Source organism: Cyanistes caeruleus, chromosome 19 (assembly GCF_971803275.1).
Source record: "Cyanistes caeruleus chromosome 19, bCyaCae1.hap1.1, whole genome shotgun sequence".
In the NCBI taxonomy this organism is placed as follows: domain Eukaryota; kingdom Metazoa; phylum Chordata; class Aves; order Passeriformes; family Paridae; genus Cyanistes; species Cyanistes caeruleus.
The window spans coordinates 711,386-737,992 of record NC_141719.1 but is presented as its reverse complement, the minus strand read 5'-3'; the positions used below and the strand labels follow the sequence as shown (position 1 = coordinate 737,992).

Sequence of the window (26,607 nt, the reverse complement as noted above, 5' to 3'; positions counted from 1 at the left end):
TGCAGTGGGGATCAGCCCAGGGTCAGGGGTCAGTCCTGGCTGGATCCTGCCGTGTGGGGCAGCTGTGCCTGGGGGAGGTCTGGGAGCAGGGTAGCAGCACCAGAAGTGTCAGAATCCTGGAGCTGAGCCCACCCAGACATGAGCAGGATGTGTGGGGAAAGTTGGTGCAGCCACAGTGAGGGATGGAGGTGAAGGTGGTGGGATCAGGGGGGAGATGGAGGAGATGGACAAAGGGGAGGAGTTTGGGGGCTGGTAGACAAGGGAGTGGGATCAGGGTGGAAACAGATGTGTGTGGAAGAGGTGGGATTGGGGTGGAAGTGGAGGAGGTCAGGGTGGATGAGGTGGGATGGAGGGGCAGGGCAGAGATAGAAGCAGTGGAGATGGAAACAGGCTTGGGTGGAAGTAGAGGAGGAAGGTGGAGGAGTCTGACCTTTGCTGCAGTCTGCTCCAGTCCAAGGCCCCTGCTGTGCCACCGCTGCTGCTGTGGCTATGGCCCTGCTTTGTGGCAGGGGACATGTGGGATTGCCACTCCTTGTCACCCAGCCACTCGACACCCTGGCTGTAGCAGTTTCCCTGGGGCACCCATGGATGCTGGCAGTGACAAGGACAGGACCTCCCCACTGCTCTGCACCCCACAGCTGCAGCTGGGAGAGGGTGGTGACCCCTCAGTCCTGCCCCTGCCCCATCCCATGGCACCAGACCCATAACATTCCCTATAAAACACCGAACCACCGCTTTATCACCCAAATCCTCTCCACCTCCAAATCCTACCCCCAGGGCTGGGGCAGGAAGCAAAGGCTGGCGCTGCCGGGCAGTTCTCAGCTAGTGGCACACGGATTTATTGGATTTATTGATTGCTTTGGGGTGCTGGTGCCCCCCGGTGCCCACCTGGGGCGGGGGGCACGGCGCGAGCAGGGCGGGGGCGAAGCACTGCCATTTCCATCCTCCCTCTCTCCCCAGCCGGGCGGGAATGGCTCCAAATAAAACAAATCTCTCTATAATTTCTCTCTCTCTATACAAATATAGAATATATATATATCTCTGCCGATATATATATATATATAGATCTTCTCTCTCTGGAAAGGATAAAAGGTTAATTTGTCTGTGCATGCACGACCAAAGCCACCAACCCCCGGGGACAGCAGGTGCTGAGGGACGTGCTCCTCCCCACCAGCACCCCGAGAGCTGGGGGGGCACATCCTGAATCCCCAGGTTATTGCTGGTCAGGTCCCATCCTGCTCCCGAACAAGCGGAGGGGGAAGAAGCCGAAGAAAGGAAATCCCACTGCAAAGCGCCGGTGAGCTCCTTGGCACCTGGCCAGCACCCAGTGGCACCCGGCTCGGAGCACGGAGGACGTGGTGGCATCACCGCGGGGTCGTGGGTGCTGCAGGGCGGGGGGGGCAGGCACCCGGTTCAAAGGCAAAGTCTGGATAAGGCGAACAAAAATGAACTAAAGAACAGCGGCCGTCCCCAAACCGGGAGCTTCGCCGCCCAAAACTGGCCCGTGGCCCTCGGTGCCGGCGGCCGGTGCTGGCCCTTGGGTGCCACACGGATGAGCTTGGGGACAAGGACACTGTCATAGGGCTGTGCTCTCCGATTCCTCCTCCTCCTCCTGCCGCGGGGTCAGGCTCGTCCCCGAGAGTCTCTGCGCTGCCTCGGGCGGGTCCCGGCACAGGGCGGCGTCCGGCGACACGTGGAGGGAGGGGACCTCAAAACGGAGCAGACCTGCGGGAGGGCACAGTGATGGGGACACCCGCCGGGGCTGGCATCCTGTTAGTGCCACCACCAGGGGTGTCACTGCCGCCCTCAGCTCTGCGGAGCTCACCCGAGCCAGGGTGGTGACCCCAGCTGTCCCCACACACTGCCCGGGTCCCGGGAAGCTCCATCCCACCGAGCGCAGGTGACACTGTCCCCTCTCCCAGGGCACCCGCAGGGTGAAGCTGCGCATGGGAAGTGACAGGGTGACCACAGCCACAGCCAGGCGGTGTCACTGTGTTCTTTGCTGAGAGCAGAGCAACCCCCTCAGACCGAAAAAGCTCCTCTGCCACTCCTGCCCAGCTCAGAGACATTGTCAGGGTGTGATGTCAGGGCTGCATCCATGCCAGGGTGCCCTGCCAGGCTCACAGCAATGTGTGGGCAGAGCCACGCCGATGCCTGTGCCACCCAAAGGCAGGTGGCAGCCCCTGGGGACACTGTGACCAGCCCCTCGCTGCTACTCACGCTGTCTGACCCCTCACAGGCAGGATGGGCATGCAGGGGACAGAGGGGACACACATCCATTGTCCCCAGTGCCAGCTGGCACTCCCAAAACGTCCCCCTGGCTGTCCCCCTCCAGCAGCGCAGGGACCCTGGGGGGACACAGCACCAACACAGCCCAGGGCCAGGGAGGGCAGAGCAGCAGGGACAGCAGCACAGCTCTTGGGGATGACACATTCCTGGTGACACTGCCACGTCTCAGGGGACATAGCCAGCTTCCCGATGCATCCTCACCTCCCTGGGCTCATCACCACCGTCCTGGGGACAGTTCTGCTTTGCCAGGGGCATCACCACCTTCCTGAGTACATGGCCACCCTTAGGGGGATGCAGGCCTGTACCACCTTGCCTGGGCTATCATCACCTTCCTGGGGACATCATCAACTTCCTAGGGACAGTTCTGCCTTTCCAGGGACATTGTCACCTTCCTGGGGAACGCTGCCACCTTCCAGGGCACAGTCCTGCCTTCTCAGGGCCATTGTCCCCGTGCTGGGCACTCTGCCACCCCCCGGAGCCCCCCCGCCGGGGTTACCTGTGAGCGCGCCGTCCCCGGGGCCCGCGGTGTTCAGGCGGGGCGGCTCCGGGGGCTGGGGGGGAGCGGGGGCGGCCGGGGGCGGCTGCGGCGGGGGGGGCAGCGCGGGCCGCGGCCGCGCTTTGGGGGCGGCCCGGGCCCGGGGGGCTGCGGCGGCGGGGGACGGCAGCAGCGGGGGCGGCCCGGCTCCGGGGGAGGCTCCGGGAGGGGCTCCGGGGGGGCCGTACGGGGACGGGGTGCTGGGGGGGGTCGGGGACAGGCTGGCCGGGGACGGCTGCCCCCCCGCCGCCTCCCCCGCCGCCGCCCGGGGAGGGATGGGCGCCAGCTTCTTGGCCCCTGTGGGACAGAGACAGCGACAGCGACACGTCAGGGCCACCCCGGGACACGGCACCCCGCAGCCCCCGCCCGCACCCCTCCTACCTTTGCGCAGCGACTGCGGGCTCTGCTCGGCCGCGGGGGCGGGGGACGGCCCCGGGGACAGCTCCGGGGGCTTGAAAGTGCTGGGGTGGGCACGGGGCACGGAACGGGCAGGGGGAGGAGAGAGCAAACGGGGAAAGGGGAAGGAAAGGGAGAAATGGAAGGAAAAGAAAACAAAAAAACCCCAAACCTCGCAAAATTGGGGTGGGGGGGAGGGGAAGGGAAACAAAAAAAGAAATGGAAGAGAAAGGAAGAAAGGGGAAAATCCCACAAAATAAGGAAAAGGAAAAGGAAAAGGAAAAGGAAAAGGAAAAGGAAAAGGAAAAGGAAAAGGAAAAGGAAAAGGAAAAGGAAAAAGAAAGAGGAAAAGGAAAGGAAAGGAAAGGAAAGGAAAGGAAAGGAAAGGAAAGGAAAGGAAAGGAAAGGAAAGGAAAGGAAAGGAAAGGAAAGGAAAGGAAAGGAAAGGAAAGGAAAGGAAAGGAAAGGAAAGGAAAGGAAAGGAAAGGAAAGGAAAGGAAAGGAAAGGAAAGGAAAGGAAAGGAAAGGAAAGGAAAGGAAAGGAAAGGAAAGAAAGGAAAAGTTTAAAGCATAAAAAGGCAAATAAAAAAATAAAAGTAAAATTAAAGTGAAATTAAATTAAAATAAATGAAAAATAAAAGTAAACCAATGAAAACCAAAGAGCAAACATTCGAAGAATTAGAAATAAAATTAAAACAAAAAAATACAAAATCATTAAATAATAAAGGCAAATGTGAAACCAACAAAGCAAACTCAAAAATCATGACAAATATAATTTAAAAGTAAAACAAAAATAAACTCCAAAATCAAGTAAAAGGAAGCCATAAAAGATGAGCCAAAGCAATAAAAAAGAAAATTGAAAATAAACAGCAGAAGAAGAAGAAGAGGGAGAGCCGTGAGCTCCTTCCCGCACCCAGTGCTCCGCACCCCGTGTCCCCCTCCCGCCGCCCCCGGGGCTCCTCAGCCCCCGCCGCTGGGCCCCCCCCGGCCCGCGGGGCCGCGGTTCCCCCGGGGGGCCGGCCGGGGGTCCCGGGGCAGGGGGCGCGGAGGGGAGGCAGAGCCGGGCCCGGGGAGGGGGACAGTGCCACGGGGCCAGCGGGGAGCAGCGCGGGCAGCGGGCGGGCTGCGGCCAGAGCTGGCACCGGGGGCTCGGGGGGTCCCCGGGCCGGGGGGCGCTGGGGCCGCCGCTGCGCCAGGCAGCTGCCGGGTCAGCCCTGCTGCCAAGGTACAGAAGCACGGTGAAAACCGGCAGAGCTAACACAAAAACCGGGGGAAATCCATCAAAGAGCAGCAGCGTTGGCGGTGAGGGGCAGCGGCGCGGGAGCCCCGCGGTGCCGAATCCCCGGGCACGACCCTCCGGGGGCAGCCCCTCCCCAAGTGCGAGCACCCCGGCCCGGCTCTGCTGCTCTTTTGGGGCAGAAAAGTGGGATTTAGGCGCCTTCTCCCACTTGAGCAAAGTCGGACTCAGACCCTGGGCAGACGAAGGTCTCAGAAGGCGCTGGGCTCCCTGAGGGTTTTCCCTGCACCTTCCTGCAGCACCTCCAGCCCAAATTCCACCACAGCCCAGCGAGACCCGGGCAAGGAAAATCCCAGAAATCAGCACGGTTCTCATGGGAATGGCAGGATGGGGATGCAGTGGTGGCTGCGGGGATGCCGAGCATCCTCTCCTGCTGCCCGCAGGTCTCTGCTGCTCTCCCGAGGATGCTGAGCATCCTCTCCTGCACCGTGAGATTGTTTCCTGCTGGCATCACTCGCGGGGAGGATGCCCGGCTTGGGGACACGGGCTGCCGGTGGCCTTACCTTGTCCGCTCGGCTGCCGGGGGGAAGCCGAAGCTGGTGGGAGGCGGGGAGGGCGTTGCTGAAATCTCCGGCGACTGCTCGGGAATGGGCGAGTGGGGCGTGGGGGAGAGCTCGGCGGGCGGGGCTGGGGGCTGCGCGGCCGGGGGAGCCGAGGTCGCCTTGCGCCCCGCTGAGGTGCCTCGGCGAGCCACCCACGAGGTGTCCATCACCCTGACGCCCATGCTGGGGACACAGAGACGGAGGTCAGCACCCGCCCGGTGGGAGGGCGCTGCCAGCACCCCCTCGCCACTCCTTCGGGGTCCCTAAAAATGCCTCTTATGCCGGGAAACCACTGGGAATGAAACTACAGCACAATAGGGCAGGGGTGGCAGCTTGGGATGGGTTTGTGTCACCCACTGGCCTCCTCTCCCTCCCCAAGAACCAGCAGACACCAGCAGCCTCCCAGCAGCCTCCCAGCAGCCTCCCAGCAGCCTGCAGAGGATACGGTACCTTTGGATTTTCCTAAGGCTGCATGGGCAGAAAAAAACGATTATTAATGTGAAACCCCCCCTCCAAAACTGGACAGTGCACAGTGAGAGAGGTCACTGCTGGGCAAAGGAGCTGTGAGGCTGAGTGGCTTCGAGAGTAGGGGCATGGGGGGCTGAGCAGGGACCAGGCTATGCTTGGGCTATTTTCTGGAAATGGGAACATTTTTAGGATGGGCAGAGCCCTGGGGTGTTTTCTGGAGCCCACCTGGCTGTTTGAGGTCCCTGTGAGGTGTCATGGAGAGGGGACATGCAGAGGCTGGGAACTGGGAGCTTTCCCCCAGAGCAGACCTTGAGGGCACCAGGACACCTGTCTCAGGCATGGCACAGCCCCAGTGTCACCCCATGGGCAGTGGGCTGGGGGCGGGCATGTAGCCCTGGGTTCACCTGAGCACCCCCAAGAGCCTGGCATGGAGAGCAGATGGTACCTCCACCCTGGGACCACCCAACCTCCAGCAGCTCAGTTCCACCCCAAGGTGATGCTGAGAGTTGTCTGTTGCCCTGGACAGTGTCAAAGCCAGCCCTCCCTCTCCCCAGCCCAGCAGCATTCCTACCCATCCTTCTTGTAGAACTCCAGCATCATGTTGTCGGTGGCCACGCTGAGGGGCCGCCGGGCCTGGTCGTGCTGCCGGCGCTCGCTGTGGTCCATGTCTGGCGAGGGCATGGAGCTGTAGTTGGCGTTGTGGTTCACGTGCAGGGGGCTGCCGTAGTTCCCAGTCACATTGAACTCGATGTCTGGGGTGACAGAGGATGTTGGGGGGGTGTCCTCAGGGAGGGGAGGACTGGAGGTGTTGGCACTGCAGAGAAGCTCAGGGGAATGCTGTGCTGAGCCTGTCAGAGCCCTGCCTGAGCTCCAGCAAGCAGAGGGGGCTGGCAAAGCCAAACCTAGGAGCATGGAGCCCCCTCCCCAGGAGGTGCCAGGAAGCCCAGCTGTCCCGGGGCCGCAGGCACACCCTACCTCCCGGGAAGAACCAGTCTGCATGCTGGATGAGCGGCTCAATGATGCCCACGATCTGCAGTGACAACGTCGTCATCATCTCCGTCATGTTCCTGCAGGGGGGCGGCAGCTCAGCAACCCAGCAGGGTTCCCAGCAGGGTTCCCAGCAGGGTTCCCAGCAGGGTTCCCAGCAGGATTCCCAGCAGGGTTCCCAGCAGGGTTCCCAGCAGGATTCCCAGCAGGGTTCCCAGCAGGGTTCCCAGCAGGATTCCCAGCAGGGTTCCCAGCAGGATTCCCAGCAGGGTTCCCAGCAGGATTCCCAGCAGGGTTCCCAGCAGGGTTCCCAGCAGGATTCCCAGCAGGGTTCCCAGCAGGATTCCCAGCAGGATCTGCCCCTCAGCCTTCAGCCAGTGCTCACCCCTCCGCCTGTGGCCACAGCAGGTTGGGCCCCAGCACGATGGCCACGTTGCTCGGGGTCATTTTGTTCATATCCTGGTACTCGGTCAGCTTGGCCAGGAATTTAATCACATACCTGGAAAGCAGATCCCAAATGGGTCAGTGCATGGGTCACAGCCTTTGTGTGCCCTCCTCGTCCTGCTGGCCCCAGGCTCACCTGATGTTGTTGTAGTTGGCTTTGGGCAGCTTCTCGCAGGCATTCCAAAGAGCCTGCAGCCGTTTCTCCTGTTCTGGGATGCTGCAGGGAGGTGGGAGAGGACGTTATTCCCCATTCCCACCCTGCCCTGGGGTTGTGATCCCCTCCAGCCCCACCCCTGCAGACCCTGCGAGACCCTCTGGCTGACACCAACATTATCTAAGTAAAAGAAGCCCCAAAACCTGTCCCAGGGAGAAGGAAACCATTTGGATGCTGGACCTTTCACCACTCCACAGCTTCCAGAGCCCAGAGGAAACATCCCAAATGTTGTGAACTGTGCCAGAACAGCCCCAAACCATCCACAGGGACCCGGGCTCTCCCAGCCATGCCACAGAGGAAAGGGGGGATGTCCCAGACTCACTTGGAGGCCTGGATCCACTCCTCGTACAGCTCAAACGTCATGAGCGGCTCGGGCAGCTCCCGCAGGTAGGACTTGAGGGCTCCTGTGGCACACAGGGGACACAGGGATTGGCACTGCAGGTGGCACCGGCTGTTGGGCACCAAGTGATTTTGCTCCTGGGCACTGGGACTCACATCCCCCCCAGCCTTCCCACCCACCTCAGAGCACCTGCTGGGCTCACTGACTTGGAGCAGCCTGTGGCACCCCTGACCCCCAGCACCCACCTTGTCACTCCCCAGTCCCTCTTAGCACCTTCCCAGTTCCCTCCCCCAGGTGTTTTCCCAGGTCTCCATCGCCCATTTTTACCTGGGACATTCCCAGCTCCCTGTGCTGGGACAGGCTCCCATTGGGAAGGGAGGGTTCAACCCTGTGCCTGCCAGAGCCCCCATTCCCAGAGGGAGCAGGGACACCATGGGGACCCAGCCAGTGCTCCAGCACTGGGATCTGTGCTTGGGGAGGCAATTCTCCCCAGAAGATATAAGAGAAGATGGGAAGTTTGATGTTAACATGAATCTTCCCAACCAGTCCCTGCTCCTGCAGAGACCCCCTAATCAGTGTCACTCTCATTAGCATCACCCTTATTAGTGTGACTGGATGATGGTTGTATCCCTGTTTTCTTCATCTCCAGCCTGGCCACGTCCCTGTGGATGGCAGTAACTCCCTGGGGCTGCCACTGTCGCCAGGTTGTGTCACCTGCCCACTCATTGAGGGGACACCCTGCCCCATCAGCCAGGCCATTAATTAATGACAAAATTAATTGAACAAAATCAGACCCAGCATTGACCCCTGGACTGCACCACTGGTTCCTGGTCTCTATTTGGGCTTGGTGCCACTGATCCCCCTCAGGATGCCCTTGCAGGATTCCTGGAAGGGCTACCCCACCCTGAGGAGCCCCACCTGCAATGGCATGGGGGTCAGCTGAGTACTCCTGCACATCCACCACGCAGCAGTCCAGGGCAGCCTTGAGCTTCTTCAGCTTGGAGGCCGAGGGAGCCACCCGGAAGAGACCCTGGGTAGAGGACATGGAGAGTGCTGGACAAGGCTTGGGGCTGGAGATGACCCTGGAGCCCCCCAGTTCCTCACCCAGGCCCTGGGGACACCCATGGGCCTCTTCCATCACACCCAGCAAGGGTGGGACATGGGATCCACCTCCTGCATCCCCCTTCCAGCAGGGACCCTCCTGTTCCTGTATCCTCCTTCCAGCAGGGACCCACCTCCTCCTGCATCCCGCATTCCAGCAGCATGGTCACACAGGCCTCTACGGGGAAGGCGATCTCCCGCCCGCTGACGGCCAGGTGCTCCTCCAGGGGCTTCCCAAAGGAGGGCTTCTCCATCCATGCCTCTGTGATGGGCAGAGGGGGCAGAGGAGAGGGAGGGTGATGCCAGGCCCAGCAGCCCCTCCCCAAAAGGCCCTTGGGTCACAGTTTTGGCAGCAGAATACTTGGTATGGGTGTTGTTAGGAGAACAGGACCCTGCACTTCTGGCCTGGGCAGCTTGGGAAGTGCTTTTGAAAGTGTAATCCAAACAAAATATTTTCAAGCCATCACAGGATTTCAAAGGAGTTGGATGACATTTTCCAGTAGGCAAACCTTTGCAAAATTCTCCTCCTCTTCCATCACAGTTTAAGGCAGAAATATTTTGTGGGATAGAGAGAAAAACCCTCCTTGCCCTGCTGCAGTGACAGCAGCACCCCAAACCCTGGCCAGGGAAGGAGCTGCTTTTGGGGCCATTGCCTGGGGCTCACCCCAACCTTGACCTCCCAGCCCAGAGCCTCTGGATGCTGCAACCCCAGAGAGACTTCCCAAGCCTCCCCTAATCCCAGAACAGTTTGAGTTGGAAGGGACCCCAAAGACCACCCAGTGTCACCCCTGTCATGAGCAGGGACACCTTCCACTGTCCCAGGCTGCTCCAAGTCCTGGCCTTGGGCACTTCCAGGGATCCAGGGGCAGCCACAGCTGCTCTGGTCACCTGTGTCAGGGTCTGCCCACCCTCACCATGCTAGGGCAGGTTTCTCCCTCTCCGTGCAGATGGATCCTGCCCCCCAGCCAAGCGGGATGGGATCTCCTCCCACCGGGACAGGCGGGATGCAGGCAGGGCATGCAAAGGGAGGGTGTTCAGCTGTCCCTGCCCTGTCACAGAGCCTGTCCCAGGCCCTTGGTGTGACTGTGGGAGCGGGACAGACCTGTGGGCACTCACCCTGCTGGGCTTTGATCTGTGGCAGGAAGTTCTGCAGGAGTGCCAGGGATTTGCGGTGGTACTCAGCCTGCACCTCGATCAGCTGCGGGGACACGGCACCAGGGTCACTGCACTGCCGGCCACAGCACAGCCCTGAGTGCAGCTGGCACTTACAGTTTGAAAATAGTTTGCATAGTCGACTTCTTTGGCCACAAAATTGTACATGTCAGCCGAGAGTTGGTCCTGTGGGGGGCAGAGGATCCGTCACCGTCCCTCCCCTGCTGCCCTGGACCCACCACCCCGGCCCTTCCCAAGGCACCAGGAGGGAGCAGCGGGAGCCAGAGTGGCACAGGGTTAAGGTTAGTGTGTCAGGGGAGGTTCAGGAGACCCCCCCCGCCACTGCAGCCTGAGCAGGGTCCAGGTCCCCCCAAATGCACAAAGAAAGGAGATTGGGCTCCCTCTTGTCCCATGGAAAGGGGGTGAAAGTCCCACTTAGCGCTTGAAAATGACAGGAATAAACCCAGCACAGAGAAGTTGGAGAAGTGTCCCTAACAGTGCCAGGGCTGGATGTTCTCAGGGCTGAGTTCTGCCAGGACAAGTTCCCAGGGAATGGGAGCCCCCCCAGTTCCGTGGGATGTGGAGGATGGGGACAGAGCAACTGGGGATTTCCAGCTTGGCTGGGGAGCATCACCCAGAGCCCCTGCGCTGTGTCTGGGCACCAGAGGAGGGGCAGCCTAAGCAGGGGGGAAGGAGGATGCAGAGCAGGGTGAGAGAAGAGGCTGCAGCTTTCCCCAGTCGGGGAGAACACAGACCCCCGAGCCAGGAGCAGCCCCAGTACCCTGCAGATCTCCACTCTGTTGGCTGCCTCCTCCATCTCCTCCCTTAGAGCATCGGCCTTGGCGCCCGAGGGTTGCAGGTTGCTGGCCAGCCCCGAGGACTTCACCGACTGCTGCCACCTGCGGGAGGGACAGGGACGGTCAGAGCATGGACCACATCCCTGCAGGGCCACCACGGTCCCCAGAGCTGAGCAGCATGGAGATGATCCCAGCTGGGATTTAGCACCCACTCCCAACCCCATCCCCACAGTGCTGCACAGACCAGGCTCCAGGGAAGGAATTCTTTTCAGCAGGGTAAGGAGCCATATCCAGTGGTGGGAAGAGAGAGGAAGGGGATGGGAGAGCCTGGACATGATGTTGGGGACTGTGGACACCTCTCAGACCTCTCCCAGGACATGCTGGAGTAGGGGCTTGGAAAACTCAAGGGTGTCCAAGTCATCCCAGCTCCCCTCAGTGCCACTGCAGGGGCAGGAGCACCTGGCTCTTTGCATCAGAAAAAAGTACAAAATAATCCTTTCTGCCAGAAAAAAAAATACACTTTTGCTGCAGAGGGCAGGCAAGGAAAAGAAATCCATGTGTTCTGCAGACAGGAGCTGAAATTGTGGCTCATTGCAGAACTTGACTCGAGGCCCAGAGACACAGCCAGGATTCCTTGTCCCAAGGGAACTGCGGTGCCGGGGGCCCAGGAGCTGCTCTCCTGGGAGTTACCCACGGCCTGGGAATGTTTACTTCTTATAAAGCACTTGGAGGCACTTCCTACCTCGTCCTGGAGGAGTCCATGTCCAGCACGAGCTTCGCTAAGTGCTTCCTCTGCTTTTGGATATTTGGGATTTCCACCTGCAGCAGCACATGGAAGAGGAGGAGGTGAACACCCCTGGAGAGGTGGCCAGCAATGGGTCACATACTGGGGCAAGCTGGCTGGGTAAGGATGCAGCTCCTTAATTTAACATCCTCAGGGAGATGGCCCAGCTGATCCCTCCCACGTGTCCCACCTGGAACGTGCCCCACCTCACCAGCTCCAGCCCCAGAACCTGAGAGGAGCAGCCTTGGGGAATCCAAACCTCCAGGAGAAGGCAGGCTGGATGAGGGCAGGAGAAGGACATGGCAGGACCCCGGCTCACCTCAGCCAGCACAAAGAGCGGCTCAATGACGTCCCTCTCCACCTGCAGCTCAAAGTGGATGAGCTCCTGCGCCAGTTTGTCCTCAGCCTCCCCACACAGCCGCAGCATCTTCCTGCAGGGCCAGGCGTGAGGGGCTGCGCCAGGTGGGGCTGCCCCGCACCTGCGGGGGCCAGGGCACCCAGCGGCCCCTCCAGGGCACAGCGGGGAGGAAGGGCAGCAGCCAGGGGCCCTGGGCACCCGGGCTGTCAGGAAAGCTCATTCCTCAAGTATTGCAGGATTATGTTATTCTAATGATATAATAATAATTAAAATATTATATCATTGTATTATGACTATATTATTATGTTATATATTAGTATTAAGTTATGTTTTAGTAATATATAATATATAACATATAACATATAATATATAATATATAACACTATATTTTATTATATACTATATATTATTATTATGAGACATTATTAACTATATTACTATGTTATATATTGGTATTATCTTATGTTTTAGTATTAAATTATATAATATTACGACATAATAACTATATTATGTTATATATATAACTATATTATTATGTTATATATTGATATGCATATATTGATGCTATTTTATTATATATTACTGTTAGGCCAGTCTGAAATTGTATGGACTTTAAATATCTATATAAATAAATATATATATAAAATATATAAATAATAAATCACATATAAATATAAAAATATTCATAAAACATGTAACTATATATATTACAATATAGAAATATATAAAATGTACAAGTGTAAATATATTAATAAGGATAAATAACATACAAGTGAATAGTAATAAGTCAAATAGAAATATATAACATATATAAAAATTGATATAAAAATAAATATAAATGTCTATATATGCAAATTACATTGTATGATCACAGGACGCCAGCCCATACAAGGAGGAGAAGAATTAACTACCGAGTTCCCCCCAGCCCCTCCAACACAGCAGTGAATCCCCATTATCCAGCACCAGAGACAAGGAGCAGCAGCATTCCCAGTGCATTCCCAGAACATTCCCAGGGCATTCCTAGTGCATTCCCAGAACATTCCCAGGGCATTCCCAGAACATTCCCAGGGCATTCCCAGGGCATTCCCAGTGCATTCCCAGAACATTCCCAGGGCATTCCCAGTGCATTCCCAGGGCATTCCCAGTGCATTCCCAGTGCATTCCCAGAACATTCCCAGTGCATTCCCAGTGCATTCCCAGAACATTCCCAGTGCATTCCCAGTGCATTCCCAGTGCATTCCCAGGGCATTCCCAGAACATTCCCAGGGCATTCCCAGAACATTCCCAGGGCATTCCCAGGGCATTCCCAGAACATTCCCAGGGCATTCCCAGAACATTCCCAGAACATTCCCAGTGCATTCCCAGAACATTCCCAGGGCATTCCCAGAACATTCCCAGCACATTCCCAGTGCATTCCCAGAACATTCCCAGGGCATTCCCAGTGGATTCCCAGCACATTCCCAGCGCATTCCCAGTGGATTCCCAGCGCATTCCCAGTGCATTCCCAGGGCATTCCCAGGGCATTCCCAGAACATTCCCAGTGGATTCCCAGAACATTCCCAGTGCATTCCCAGTGCATTCCCAGGGCATTCCCAGTGGATTCCCAGCACATTTGCAGCACATTCCCAGTGGATTCCCAGCCCCCAGGCCCCGGGCCAGCCCCAGCCCCCCTTACCCCAGCAGGGAGTCATCTCCCAGCACGGTCGATCCCTCCATCAGACATTGCGCCAGCGTCGTCAGTGGCAGCTTCTTCTGCAAAGAGATGTGCTGCGCTCCCACCCGGATCCCCCTGGATCCCCAGATCCCCATGATCCCTGGATCACGGAGCCCCCAGCCCCACCGCCCTCACCGAGCGCTTGTCGGCGTCCAGGCCCTGCTGGCCCTGCAGACAGGCAGTCAGCTTCTTGTGGGTGCTGTGGGACACCTGCTTCACCAGCTCCAACCGCTTCTCCACCTGCAGGAGCGACAGCCCATCTCCAGGGATCCCATCATCACCCAGGCTCTCATCACTGCGGGATCACTGTCCCCCACAGATCCCATCACCTGGGACCGCTGATGGATGCAGGCCCCACAGCAAGTGCCCAGGCACCCATGGACACCCTGGGATTGCTCCGAGGGAACCTCACCTGCAGCAGATCTTCGCTCAGCACCTCGGTCTTCTCGGCTCTGCAAGACAAGAAAGGAGAGGAACCATTGGTGAAGAGGGTGGGACACGCAGCAGCGCCCCGTGCACACCACAGAGCCAGGGATGGGCTTTTCCATCAGGATGCAGGGGGGCTTTAAGGAACTCTGCTTCCCCCTTTCCCTAACCCTAACCCTAACCTCATCTCCTAAAGAAAGGACAGATGGAGCACCTCCATGGCTCGCACCAATCCAGAGTCTGCCTCTCATCTCTCCCTTATTTTTCCATTACTCCCAGGAAAACAGGGATGTGAGATTCCCAGAAGGAGCCAGGCAGGCTGGAGAGAGGCGCCATATCTGCAGAGGTGAGGCTCCCTGGGCTCCACACCCTCTCCAGGTCCCAAGGACAGCGCATCCACATGGCTGAGCCTCCTCACACGGGGACAGCCATGGGATGGGAGGTGGCAGCTGCTGCCCAGGCCTCTCCAGAGCCCTTCCTGCTGCTTGCTGGAGACGGATTTACCGCTCCAGAGCCTGTGGCAGCCGCTGCCTTCCCGAGGGAGGAGCGCTGGGATGGAGACACAAACCCACCATCCTCAGCCCGTGGACCCGCAGCATCCAGAGCCCCTGCACCACAGCTGCTCAGGCTCATTTAAACCATCACATCTGGATCATTTATTCCTTTTCCCAGGGTTTTTAACAACTTCAGTGCATCCTTTCAGTTGGAAAAATGAGCTCTGTCAGTTTGAGCTGGGGCAGAGCTGTGATTCAGCCAATTGGTCCCTAAAGGTTTGTCAGGGAACAGCGAGGGCTTGGTGCTGTCATGCTGAAAACACCTTTATTTCCTGAACCAGGTCCCTTCCTGCCATCCAAGCTGGATTCTCAGATTGGAGAGAGGGAGGGAAGTGTTGGAACAGCAGAAATAAGGAGCAATCACAGAGAAAGATTCAGGCAGTGAGTGCAGCACAGGAGTGGCTCATGCACAAGCACATCTCACCCAAAGCCTTGCAGAAAGAGCAAATCACAGAATCATGGAATGGGTTGGGTTAGAAGGGGCCTTAAATCCCACCCAGTGCCACCCCAGCCATGGCAGGGACACCTTCCCCTGTCCCAGGCTGCTCCCAGCCTCAGTGTCCAGCCTGGCCTTGGGCACTGCCAGGGATCCAGGGGCAGCCCCAGCTGCTCTGGGGACCCTGTGCCAGCCCTCCCCAAACCAACTGCACTAAATCTGCTTTGGGCACGAAAAATGCATTTAAGGTGGTTTAAAAATAATTTTTAAACAAATGAATTAAGCAAACCCTGTTTATTTTAATTTTAAAAATTGTTTATTGAAATAGATTAGAACCTCTCTAAGGAGAACTGCCCACCTGTGAGCTGAGCAGCTTCTCCTCCTCCTCTGGGAATCATCTTCACTCTCATTTAGACAGGATTGGAAGTGACACAGAATTAGCACGAACAGGGAAAAAAGCAGCAAATATCCACAGGCACAGCCACAACGTCCGTTCCTGGCTCGGGATATTTTTAGCATCTAGAAGGAGTGGGAGGTGGCAGGGAGTGAGGCACTGCTGGCACATCCCTGCTGCTCTCTCCCCAGGAATCACTTCCTCACTTGAACAGAAAAAGGGATTTTTTTTTTCCTGTGTTTTCTCCTCTCCCAGCCAGGAGATGGGTGGGATTTGCACATCCCAGGTCCCATGGGCAGGTCTCTCTCCCAGCAGCCACATCCCAACCCGTGCTATGCTCTGAGGTGTGTTTGGGAAGCAGAAAACCACATTTCAAAGAGAATAACAAAAATCTGGCCTTGATGTTTTAAAGCACATCCTCAGTGAGAGCAACCCCTGTGGTTTCACCAGAGAGCATCCCCCTGTGCCAGCCCTGTGCATCCCGGGGTGTTCCCATGGGCTGGGGAGCCTGCCAGGGAGGAATTTGGCTTGAAAAAGGGGGAACAGCTATGCTGCAGCATTTTATGGATTGGGATAAGCAAAGGAGCTGCTCCAAGAAGTCCCGCTTAAGGACAGGTGATGGTCCCTGTGCCTACCAAGAGAGGGGGGGCAGGGACACCCCAATTTCCCTGTCTGGTCCCTAAGTCCCCAGAACTTCATTCCATATGAGCTTCACGCATCCCGAGGGAGCATCCCTTGGAGAGGCAGCCAGCATTCCCAGCTCCCAGTGCTTTTCCTCTTCCGTTTTGGCAAATAAAATCCTGCTCCCCACCCTTCCCCTCCAGATTTCCACCCCAAGCCGTTTTTCCCAGCACAAACCCGGGCCCTGCTCAGGCAGCAGCCGGACTCCATCCCTGCAGGCAGCTGGAAAAGGGACAATGACCATGGACAGCTAAAGCCAACGAGGGGGGTGCAGCCACGGCGTGCTTGGGTTTTTGCTGCTGCACAAGTTCATTGCTGCCAGCAGAAATCAACACCAATCAAGCAAATCATGTTGACTCCCAAATAAACACATGAGTTTCCAAAGCCTTGACCTGGGGAGGTGCAGCAGAGCCGGTGCTTCCCTGGAGCATCTGCCAGTGCCAGCCCCTCTGCCTGGCTGGACCATCCATCACTGTCCCCCTCTGGTGCTCCGGCCACCCACAACAGGGAGCTGCCAGCCTTGGATTTGACCCTGAGCCAGCAAAACTCTGAGCACATCAAGGATTTCATGGCAATTTATCTCTGAATGTGAAAGCATCAGGCGCAGTGTGGAGACAGCAGGAGCAGGGATGCTTCTTCAGAGGTACAGCATGTCCATGGTGACCCAAAAATCCCCTTACCCCCATCTCCTGCCCAAACACTCCTTTGACCCCAGCCCCAGCCACTCTTCGCTGCAGCCTGCCCATAAACATTTAATCACTATTTAATTACCAACACTGATTCCCTGATTTCTCCTTGCTCCAGCCTAAAAATAGTTCCACGGCTGGAAGAGAGGCACAAACACCCAGCCAAGGCTGTACTGTTCCCGCAGCACTGATTCCCAAGGGTGGGGCTGTCCCACATCCCACACGGACACAGGGACAGTGCCCGGCTCCATCCTGGTCCTGTCGCATCTCCCTCTGGTGCCTGGGAAAAAATTCCAGGCGCTCGAGCTCCCAAAGCCCAGAGGGGAGGTTAGGGAATGAGCTTTATCCACAGCCCCCAGGTAAAGCATCGTCTGAGTTTGCCAGAGGGAGGAGGAAGCCCCTCAGTGTCCCCCACAGCCCTGGAAGCCCTGGGCTCCGTGATCCAGGCTGGATTCTGATCCAAGGCCACGCTGTCCCCATCTTCTGCCGCCACCTGAGCACTCCCGGCCACCTCCTCCCTGGGGACACGGATCCCGGCGGCTCAAACCCGGCTCCCGCCGAGCCCCAGCGGAGCCGCGGATTTTTCCCGGTGCCTTTTTAGCAGGCAAAAAGCAAAACATCAAATATTGATATCCTCAAATCGCTGCTCAGCTCCCCCGGGAAATGACTCCGACTGCGACATCCAGCGCGACGCGAGGACACGGCCCCGCCGGAGCCTCCTCCGGCGCGTCCCCGGCGCGTCCCCGGCGCGTCCCCGGCGCGTCCCCGGCGCGTCCCCGGCGCGTCCCCGGCGCGTCCCCGGCGCGTCCCCGGCGCGTCCCCGGCGCGTCCCCGGCGCGTCCCCGGCGCGTCCCCGGCGCGTCCCCGGCGCGTCCTGCCCGCGGGTGACACAAGCGACAGCCCGGCTGCCCGCGGCTGCGGAGCCGGGCTGGAGCAGCAGGAGGAACAGGCAGGGAGGGCTGGAGCAGCTTCCAACCATCCTGCCCACAGCTGGGAAAACTGAATGAAGCAATGCAAAATGGGGGAGAGTCTGTAAGGCAGAAAAGCCGCTCGTCCTCATCTCCTGCCCCTTCCTGGCAAGGCGAGCTCTGTGCAGGCATCCCTTTGGCACGGAATGCTCGGGGCCCTCTGCTGCTTCCTTCCCCATCCCGACCACGCTCCCATCCCCATTTAGAAACCGTGGAGAAGCCCCTGCAGGGTGCAGAGCCCCGAGGCTGCTGGAGCAGGGACAAAACCCTCAGCCCGCTCCATGAATATTCCAGGTTGTCAGCGCTGCCTCTTTGCGAGCAGGATAAAAATATCCCCGGGGCTGCCGGGATCTGCCGGCTCCAGAACCGAAATCCCAGGAGGTTCTGCTGACAGCGAGTCACCGGCATCCCAAAGCGCAGATGGGGAACCCAGCTATTTACAGAGTGTTGTTCCCTCCTGCAAATCCCATTGGGAAAATCCCAGGCAGTGCTTTTATTTCCCTCTGCCCTTATTTCGTGCAAGCAGAAGAAAATGTCCTTCTCTCTTGCCGGATATTCCTGCACCACCAGGAATAAACCCTCGGTGTTTAAAGGCTTTGTCTGGATGTACGGCTGTCCTGGGGCTCGGAAAAGCATCTCCCCGAGAGCCACTGAGGGGACATCCAGCCCCAAATGGCACCACTGCCCCTGGGATGGGGGTCACAGCGTGGGATTCTCAGAAAGGTTGAGGAGGAAAAATCCAACCCCTCCGAGCTTCTGCCACCATTCCTGCTGTCCTCCATCCCCCTGTGCCGCTGGGGAACCCAGCGTGTCACTGCACGTGGCTGCAAGTGCCTGGCTTAATCTCCATGGGAAAAAAATCCCTACGGAGCCCATCCTGGGAAATTCCCAGCGCTGCTGGGGCCGCTGGAGTGACAGAGGTGACACCCTGGTGCCACTGTGACACTGCCTGGAGCCAGGCGGGACCTCCCGATGGCACAGACAAACACAAATAAGAACAAAGACACTTTGCAGGAAACCTCCTCAGGATGTTCTACAGCCACTCCTTGGTTTCTCTTCCCCTTTTCTACCCCATGGAGATAAATATTATTGCCCCTCATGGACTGGCACAGGAATTCTTCCCAAGGCTGGGTACCAAGTCTGGGTCTGGGCTGGGCTGAGCATCCCCAGTTCTTTCTATCAAGTGAAATGACAAAAAAAACCCCAAGCAAATTAAACTGAACTAAACTGAATTAAATTAAACTAAACTAAACTAAACTAAGCTAAAATAAAATAAAATAAACCCCATGCTCAGGGTCCAGCAGAGGTTCCAACTTTCCACTCCAGCTCCTGTGGGAGCTGCTGCTCTCCCAGGGAATGGGCTCTGTGCTGGCTCCCAGCATCCAAGCAGAGCCGGGAAGGTCTCAGCGGTGGCAGCCGGGACACAAAGCTCCAGGCTGGATTTGGAAAGGACACAGTCACTTCCTCACCTGACCCTGACCTTGATTCCACCCTGCCCCAATAATTCCCTGGTCCTGATTCTTATCCTGAACCGATCCTGGCCTTAACCTTGACCTTAGCCCTAAGCCTGAGCCTTACCTTAACCCTAACTACCCCAGCCCTGCCCCTGACCTTAGCCCTGGCCCCAATCCTGGCCCAAGCCCTGAGTCTCCTGCTCACCTCGGTCCCTGTGTGTCCCCCTCTCAGGAACAAAGGGCTGTTCCTGCCTGTCCCCTCTGGCTTCTGCTGACCCATGGAGGAGTTTCTCTTCAGTCCCCTCTCTCCTTCCCTTTTTTATGGAAACCTCTCCACCTAAAGCAGGAACAGCCACCAGGGGCTGAGACACCTTTCTGCACACCCTGCAGGGGGGCCTGAGCAGATGTCCCTGCTGTCCCCACTGTCCTGGAATGAAGCAATACCCCCAAGAGACAGCCCCCATGTCAGCACAGCCCTCAGCCCAGGACAGGATCCATCCTGGTGACCCCCAATCCCAGACTCCAGGCACTGGTGCTGCAGGGGGACCCTGCTGGGGTTTGGTGACAAGGAGGAGGGGACACCCCCAGACCCCCAAAGATTGTGGTGCTTGTGCCCCTGTGAGACTCTTGCAGGGAGACAAAACACCAGGGTTCAACTTTTATTCCTTATTTCCATTAATTATTCCTCATTTCCATTAATTATACCTCAGTTCCATTAATCATCCCTCATTTCTATGTATTATTCCACATTTCCATGTATTATTTCCCACTTCCTTTTATTTTTCCGTTTTCATCTGTTATTCCTTACTTCCACCTATTATTTCCTATTTTCATCTATTATTCCTTAATCCTATCCATTATTCCTGATTCTGGCTGTCTGGAGAGGACTGCTCAGAACTCCACAGTGGGAAGAGGGAAAAGCACCTTGAGGTGGGAGCCAGCAGAGCCAGGATAAGAACAAGGATGCTCTGCAAGATCCAGCCAAGCCCTGAGGATGCTCCGGGTGCCCCATCCCAGGGAAGAGGGGCAGCATCCCACCGCCAGCCCTGGGTACCTCCAGAGCCTCCCAGCTGCCCAGCACATCCCCTAAGAGGATTAGTAGGGGGTTATCCGAGCCCCCGGCCCCATTCCCAGGAGAATGCGGGATGTGGGAAGGAGGGTGCTCCTGGCCCTGGCAGAGGCACCATTTTGGAGCCAGGGATGGGAGCAGTGCCTGGCTCACGTCTCCCATGCCGTGCGGGGAACCAAGGGACAGCCCCCCGTGCAGCCCCCATTCCCAGAGGATGGGAATGTGTCCAACCCCCTGGGAGGGTCCGGAGTGGGAACCTGGCCCGGCGCAAACGCCACGGGAAAGTGTCACCTTCCGTCCCCAGAGCAGCCCCCTTCCCACACCCCCCTGCCGCTCCCCCCCGGGAGGCACTGCCGGGCTCCCGGCGCTCCTGCACCACATTCCCACAGCCCAGCCCGATCCCAGCGCCACATTCCCGGTGCCACGGCCCCACAGCACGCTCCTGCACCGTGTCCCGCACATTCCCGGTGCCACGCTCCTGTTCCAGGACCCCACACCGCACTCTGGCACCACTCGCACCCCATGCTCACCACACCCCGCATTCCCACTGCACATTCCCACCCCGCGCTCCCGCACGGCTCCTGGGCCGATTCCCACAGCAAAGCCCCGGAGCCGCGTTCCCTGCCCACGCTCCCGCAGCTGCCCAGCATTCCCGCAGCCCAGGCGGGGCCGCTGCCATCCCAGCCCGTGCCCGCCCGAGCCGGCAGGACGCGCCCCCGGCGCCGTGGGGAACACGGGGGGACACGGGGGGTGCCAGCAGGAGCCCTGGGGATGCCGAGGGGATGCGGAGCCGCTCCAGCTGTGCCAGTGCCCCAGCGCCGCGACGGGAAGGGAAAAGAAATAAATCCTCTTCTTCCTTCCCCCCCCCCCCCGCCCTGCAAAATCTCCAGGAATTACACAACAACCACCATCAAACCCAGGCCTGGCCGTGTCGGCACACACGGCATTCCCGTGGGCATTCCCGTGGGCACAGCTCCGGCTCCAGAGCCACACGGCCAGCAGGGCCACCCAGGGGTGCCGCGGGAACTGGGGACAGTGGGGCACCCCACAGAATGGGGCTGGGGAGCCCAGAGAGTGTTCCCGCAGCCCTGGGACAGAGGGGATGGGCAGGACAGAGGGACAGGCAGGGGGCGGTGGGTAAAGGGGACAGGGAGCTGGGCAGCGCAGGTGTACGGGGACAGGCAGGGGTTAACTGGCAGGGGAGCAGGCAGGGAATGAGCAAGGAGGACGTGAGCGGTGGATATGGGGGCAGTGGGGCAGTCAGAGAACGGGGAGAGGGGCAGGGACAGGGGCACAGTGAGGACAGAAGGTGTCAGGGCTCAGGCAGGGAGCAGGGCAAGGGGCACACAGGGAGGAGGAAGGATGTGGGGTAGGCAGGGAGCAGGCAGGGAGTGGGATTAGGGCCAGTGGGGCAAGCGGGGCTCAGGCAGGGAAGCAGGCACGGAGCAGGAGCAGTGGGGCAGGCAGGAGGTGGCAGTGACACACGTGCAGCGTCAGGGCACTGGGGCAGGAAGGGAGGAGGGGCAGGCAGGGAGGGGGCAGGGAGCGGGAAGAGTGTGAGATGAGGGCAGTGAGGCTGCCAGAGTGCAGGCAGCGAGTAGGGGCAGTAGGGCAGGCAGGGAGGGGGCAGGATCAGGGCAGTGGGGCAGGCAGGACAAGGGTAGGGGGCAGGATCAGGGCAGTGGGGCAGGCAGGACACATGGCATTGGCGCGCTGGGGCCGGCAGGGAGCTGGGAACGGGCAGGTGAGGGTGCGGCGGGGCAGGCGGGAGCAGGCAGGGTGCGGGATGGGGGCTGTAGGCAGGGCAGGGCTGGGCAGGGTCCGTCCCCACCCTCATCCCATCCCATCCCATCCCATCCCATCCCATCCCATCCCATCCCATCCCATCCCATCCCTACCTGCCCACGGTCTGGTTGGCGAGCTGGCGCATGCGGTTGAATTGCTTCTTCATCGTGGCGGCGGTGCGGGCGGTGCGGGCGGGCAGCGGGGCCGGGGGCCGCGGGCCGCCCCTCCCGCATCCCCGCCCGGCGCCGAGCCGGGCCGGGCCGAGCCGAGCCGAGCCGGGCCGAGCGGGCCCCGCCGCCCCTGCGCCTCTCCGCGCCTCCGCCTGCGCTCCGCGCCCCCCGCGCCGCCCCGCACCGCCCCCGGCCGCGGCGGCCATGGGAAATGTAGTCCGGGGCCGCCCGCCCCGGCGGGCTCTCCGGGCAGGGGGTGGGTCTTGGAGAGAACCTGGAGCCGGGCATCCCCCCGGCATCCTCTGACTTCACCCCAGCATCCCTGGGCGTGGCCCAGGCATCTCGCCGGCATCCTTCAACATCTCTCGGCATGGCCTCGGCATCACCTGGCGTCCCCCCGGCATCCCTCTGGCACGCCCAGCGTCACCTGGCATCCCCTCGGGTCCCGTGACACGGCCCCAGCCGCCGCTCCAGCATCCCTGGCATCCGCCCCGCATCACCTCGGCGTCCCCTGGCACGGCCCCCGCATTCCCCAGGATCTCCTGGAATCCTTTGGCAGCTCCCCAGAGTTCCCGCGGCCCCAGCACCGCTCCCGCAGCCCTTCCAGCTCCCAGCTCCCACTCCGGCACCCCCACCTCTGCTGTCAGCCTCTGGGATTCGGGACGCTCGGGGCTGGGGCAGTTTTGAACAGTCCCTGGGGCAGCGCAGCCCCGGGCAGGGCCGGGAGAGCCGGACCCGGCTGCAGCCCCGGGCAGGAGAGCAGGAGCCTGTCCCAGCCGGGGCCCCCTCTACCCGGCTGCTTTGTGCCCCCCAATCTCTGCAGAGCCCGGGCAGGAGCTGGGGCGATGCTCCCGCCCTGCCCGGGGCGCGGAGCCCCCAAAGGGCGGCTCTGCCCACGCTGGCACCGCTCTGTTTGAAGGGCACTAGATTGATTTAATTGCTCTGGAGCATCTTGGTGTGCAATAGACAGAATCTACCGATCCTCCTGAGGATGTGAAACCTGCTTAGGGAACGCCCCTTGACGCTCCCTGAGGGCAGGCGCATCTTCCCCATCCCGGTTTCCCTGTCCTGCATCTGGATCTGGACCCGACCCGCAGCGGCGATGGGAGCCGCGCTCGCAGGGCTGAGTGCCACTGCCAGCCATGAGCAGAGAGCAGAGAGCCCCAGGGCAGTCCCTGCGCTGGGCTGGGAGCTCTGCTCGCACATCCCCGGCTCCCGGCCCTTTTCCACCTGGCCATGTTCCACCCTGCCAGAGCCGGGTCAGGAGAGCCTCGCTCACTGTTGGATTCCTCAAAGTTTCTGCTCCTTTGCAGCCCCGCAGCCCTTGTCCTGTCCCTTTTCCCAGCTGAAAAATGGGCTAGGAAGGAGCCCCAGGATTTTTACAGCCCGAGCACCGGAATACAGAGAGGTGGGAGTGAGGGATCTGTGCTCCCGCTGCAGGAACCCAAAACCTCTGATGATGCCCGGTGTGGGGTTTTTTCCTGAGACGGCGCCCAGGGCGCCCTCTCCTCCCGGTGATGCTGTTGTTGCACCACATCCCCAGTCTCTCTCAGGATCTGGGAATGTTTTACAGCCAGGCAGCTCCTGGCATCTCCTCTGGCATCAGCTGGTGCAGGCTCAGCACTTCCTCTCCCCGTTTTTCCATTCTAAATGGCACCATTACTGCGGGATGGAAAAAGCAGATATTTTATGTGGTGTCTGGGGGTGGAGACAGGGAATTCTGGCTCCTTTGAAGAGGGACAAGGAGCTGCACAGCTCAGAGCTGTTATTCCCACCATGGTGCCAGCAAGAGGCTCCTTCCATGGGTGCAGGAAGGGTGACCCTCACGGACAACACCGAGAAAATCCCTGTGGCACACAGTTACAGTGCCCAGCTTCTACTGGCCCAGCGGCAGCTCCAAAACACCCTGTCAGGGCGGATGTTCTTCGCCTTCACCAGCGCAGTGCTGCCAATAAGGTCAGTGTGAGAGCCTGACGCCGCTGGCTCTGACCCGCCCTCCTTCACACGGTGACAGCGATGTCCCTCCCGTCCACCCCAGCACCTCGGGGCCGCTCCAAGATCTGATAGCGTCGGCCCAGATGGGTCAAAGCCAATTAATGTCAGAGCAGCCCAATGCAGTGGCGAGCCATCTGACAGAGCAGCGCTGATGGGAGCACGTGCAGGTGCAGCACAGGCTCCTCCTGCCTCACATCCTCCCTCCTGCCTCACATCCTCCCTCCTGCCTCACATCCTCCCTCCTGCCCCCACATCCTCACTCCTGCCCCACATCCTCACTCCTGCCCCACAGCCTCACTCCTGCCCCACATCCTCACTCCTGCCCCACAGCCTCCCTCCTGCCCCACAGCCTCACTCCTGCCCCACAGCCTCACTCCTGCCCCACATCCTCCCTCCTGCCCCACATCCTCACTCCTGCCTCACAGCCTCACTCCTGTCTGCCACCTGCAGAGGTCACATCCCACCGTGGGCTGAAGGCAGCAGGAGTCACAGGACACCCTGGCCGCGCCAGGGATGCTCTCCTGGCAGGAGGGAGCTCATGTCCTTCCCACAGGCTGATAAGCTCCCTGCGACAGGGCTTTAATCACATTTCCGTGTTTGCTGTTCCAGGAGACAGAGATAATGAACGGTGGGATGGAAGCAGTGTCTGTGCAATCCCTGCAGCAGGAAAACAGGGAAAGGGAGGAGGGGAGCAGGGGGCGCGGCCGGGGAGCTGCTCCCACCCCTTGTCCCTGGGCTGGTGTGGACAAGTGACCAACAGCAAACCCCTGCTCTGTCCTGTCTGAGCTGTGCTGGAGCACGAGCCTTCAACCTCGGCAGGATTCCATCCCATCCCCCATTCCCAAGCCCCAGGAGTGCCGGGCTGTGCACTCCGTGTTTCAGTCCCTGTACAGTGTGAATAGCCCTGCACCGGGCAGGAGCGAATTCCCCGGCAGCAGGGCTCTCTGCCCGGGGCCTGCAGCATCCCCCGCTCCCCTCTCCCGGCTGGAATGGGCCGCTGCGCCTGGCACGGCTGTGCCGCCGGGACGAGCAGCCCTGCTCCACCTGCCATCTGTCACCTGGCCCGGCGGTGCCCGTCCCAGCGGGTGCCATATGGCACCGGAGCTGTCCCTCCTGCCCGGGACAGGGCTGACGCTGCTGCCCGGGGCTGTGCCCGCCGCTCCCGCAGGGATCCCCCGACGCCGCACAGCGCCCAGGGTTAAATCCCCCGCGGGAGGGGACCTGGCTGATGAGGAGGAGGGGCAGAGCCTGTTGCCCCCGCGCAGAGTCCCGAGGGTGGTTTGCAGGGTACACCGAGCCCGCTCTGCCCTCCGGGGGCTGCAGGCCTCGAGCTGGTAGCGGCTGCAGAGACACAGAGGAGGTGCTGGCACTTCCCACCCGGCCCCGGTGCCATGGGCAGGGACACGGTGCCAGAGTCAGGTCTCCAGCCTGGCTCCACGGTGGGTGCCCCACTCCCATCGGGGGGCTTGAGCGTCACCTCCGCTGTGTGGAGCACTGATTTCCCCTCTCCATGAAATGGACGTGTTTCAGTGAGGTTTATGGATGTGATAAATGCACAAATGGGGAGCAGAGGAGCGCTGTGTTCTGGGTAGGGATGTGGGGTGTTTGCAAGGCAGCAGAGGAGGAGAAGGGGGGGATTTTTTCTCCTCTCCGTCATTATCGCAGGAAGGTGAACAGCAGGACGGGAAGGTTTCAGGGCAGTGCAGCTGTTCTAAGATATCCCATGTATTTCACATCCTTTGGATGATTTTCCCTGACATCCTGCTGGGATCCATCTCACCACTGGGAAAAGAGGAGCATGGCAAGGCTCGGCTCATTTTCCATGAACATAGTGCAACATTTGCCCTCTCCAAACATTGTTTAGGACTAGAGCCATGTTTATGGGGAAGTGGGAGCAGGGCCCTGGACCTGTGAGGAGTGAGGGTTCAGGGAGAGCTGCAGGCTCCTTTCCTGGAATTGCACCCATAATCCAGACCCACCACCAGCCCCCTGCTGCAGCCAACCTCACTGTCCAGAGAATTACGGGAGGGATAAATGAATGAATGCTTGCGAATTAAGCAATTAATTCCTGCAGGCTCTATGGACAGTGCCTGGCACATCTGCAAACCACCCAGAGCCACTCCTCACCCCCGACACCCCTCAGATGGGCAGCAGGGGAAGCAGGGGGGGGCTCATAAATCAAAATACTATTGCAAAGTTTAATTATATCCTCATAATTGGTTGTCCTGGAGGCGGTGAGGAGATGGGTCCCTGCACTGGGATGGGTTCCCACTGCTCTCTGGTGCTCGGGGCAGCACAGGGGCCGTGCCCGCGGAGCAGGCCCCGCTCCAGAGGCACATTCCCAAGTATTAACGGATCTCTGGGATCTGCCTGTCCTCAGAGCAGGGTCAGGACCTCGGGGAATCCTGCCTGTGATGTGCACAGCTCTGGGGCAGGATGGATCCTGTGGGCACTGCAGACAGAGCTGCCTTCCTCTGCCTTCTGTGTGCTCTGATTAACGGGCATAGTCTGGCTCTTGTTTTCCCAGCCACAGAAGGATCCAGATGAAGTCTGGCTGTCCCTGATTAACCA

At 59.3% G+C, this 26,607-nt stretch overlaps 1 protein-coding gene across 6 annotated transcripts; it reads right to left on the bottom strand.

Moving 5' to 3' along the window:
- Positions 1-835: 835 nt before the first annotated feature.
- Positions 836-22,117, bottom strand: ARHGAP44 (Rho GTPase activating protein 44). 6 transcript variants are annotated; one of them, XM_086857072.1, is made up of 22 exons: positions 21,985-22,117; positions 15,193-15,239; positions 13,831-13,870; positions 13,554-13,658; positions 13,380-13,456; positions 11,666-11,777; positions 11,305-11,381; positions 10,547-10,664; positions 9,883-9,951; positions 9,730-9,811; positions 8,748-8,875; positions 8,431-8,542; positions 7,495-7,576; positions 7,095-7,175; positions 6,900-7,013; positions 6,503-6,594; positions 6,099-6,279; positions 5,510-5,527; positions 5,021-5,242; positions 3,206-3,285; positions 2,786-3,121; positions 836-1,725 (listed from the first exon to the last, which is right to left on the bottom strand). In XM_086857072.1, exons 1-22 carry the CDS (start codon positions 22,102-22,104, stop codon positions 1,577-1,579), a joined length of 2,442 nt encoding a protein of 813 aa, XP_086713198.1. In that variant the 5' UTR covers positions 22,105-22,117; the 3' UTR covers positions 836-1,576. The 6 variants fall into 6 exon arrangements, with proteins under 6 accessions (XP_086713198.1, XP_086713200.1, XP_086713202.1 ...); XM_086857074.1 differs by lacking the exon at positions 5,510-5,527 and having other exon boundaries at positions 21,985-22,096; XM_086857076.1 differs by lacking the exon at positions 15,193-15,239 and having other exon boundaries at positions 21,985-22,096.
- Between the last annotated feature and the right edge of the window lie 4,490 nt (positions 22,118-26,607).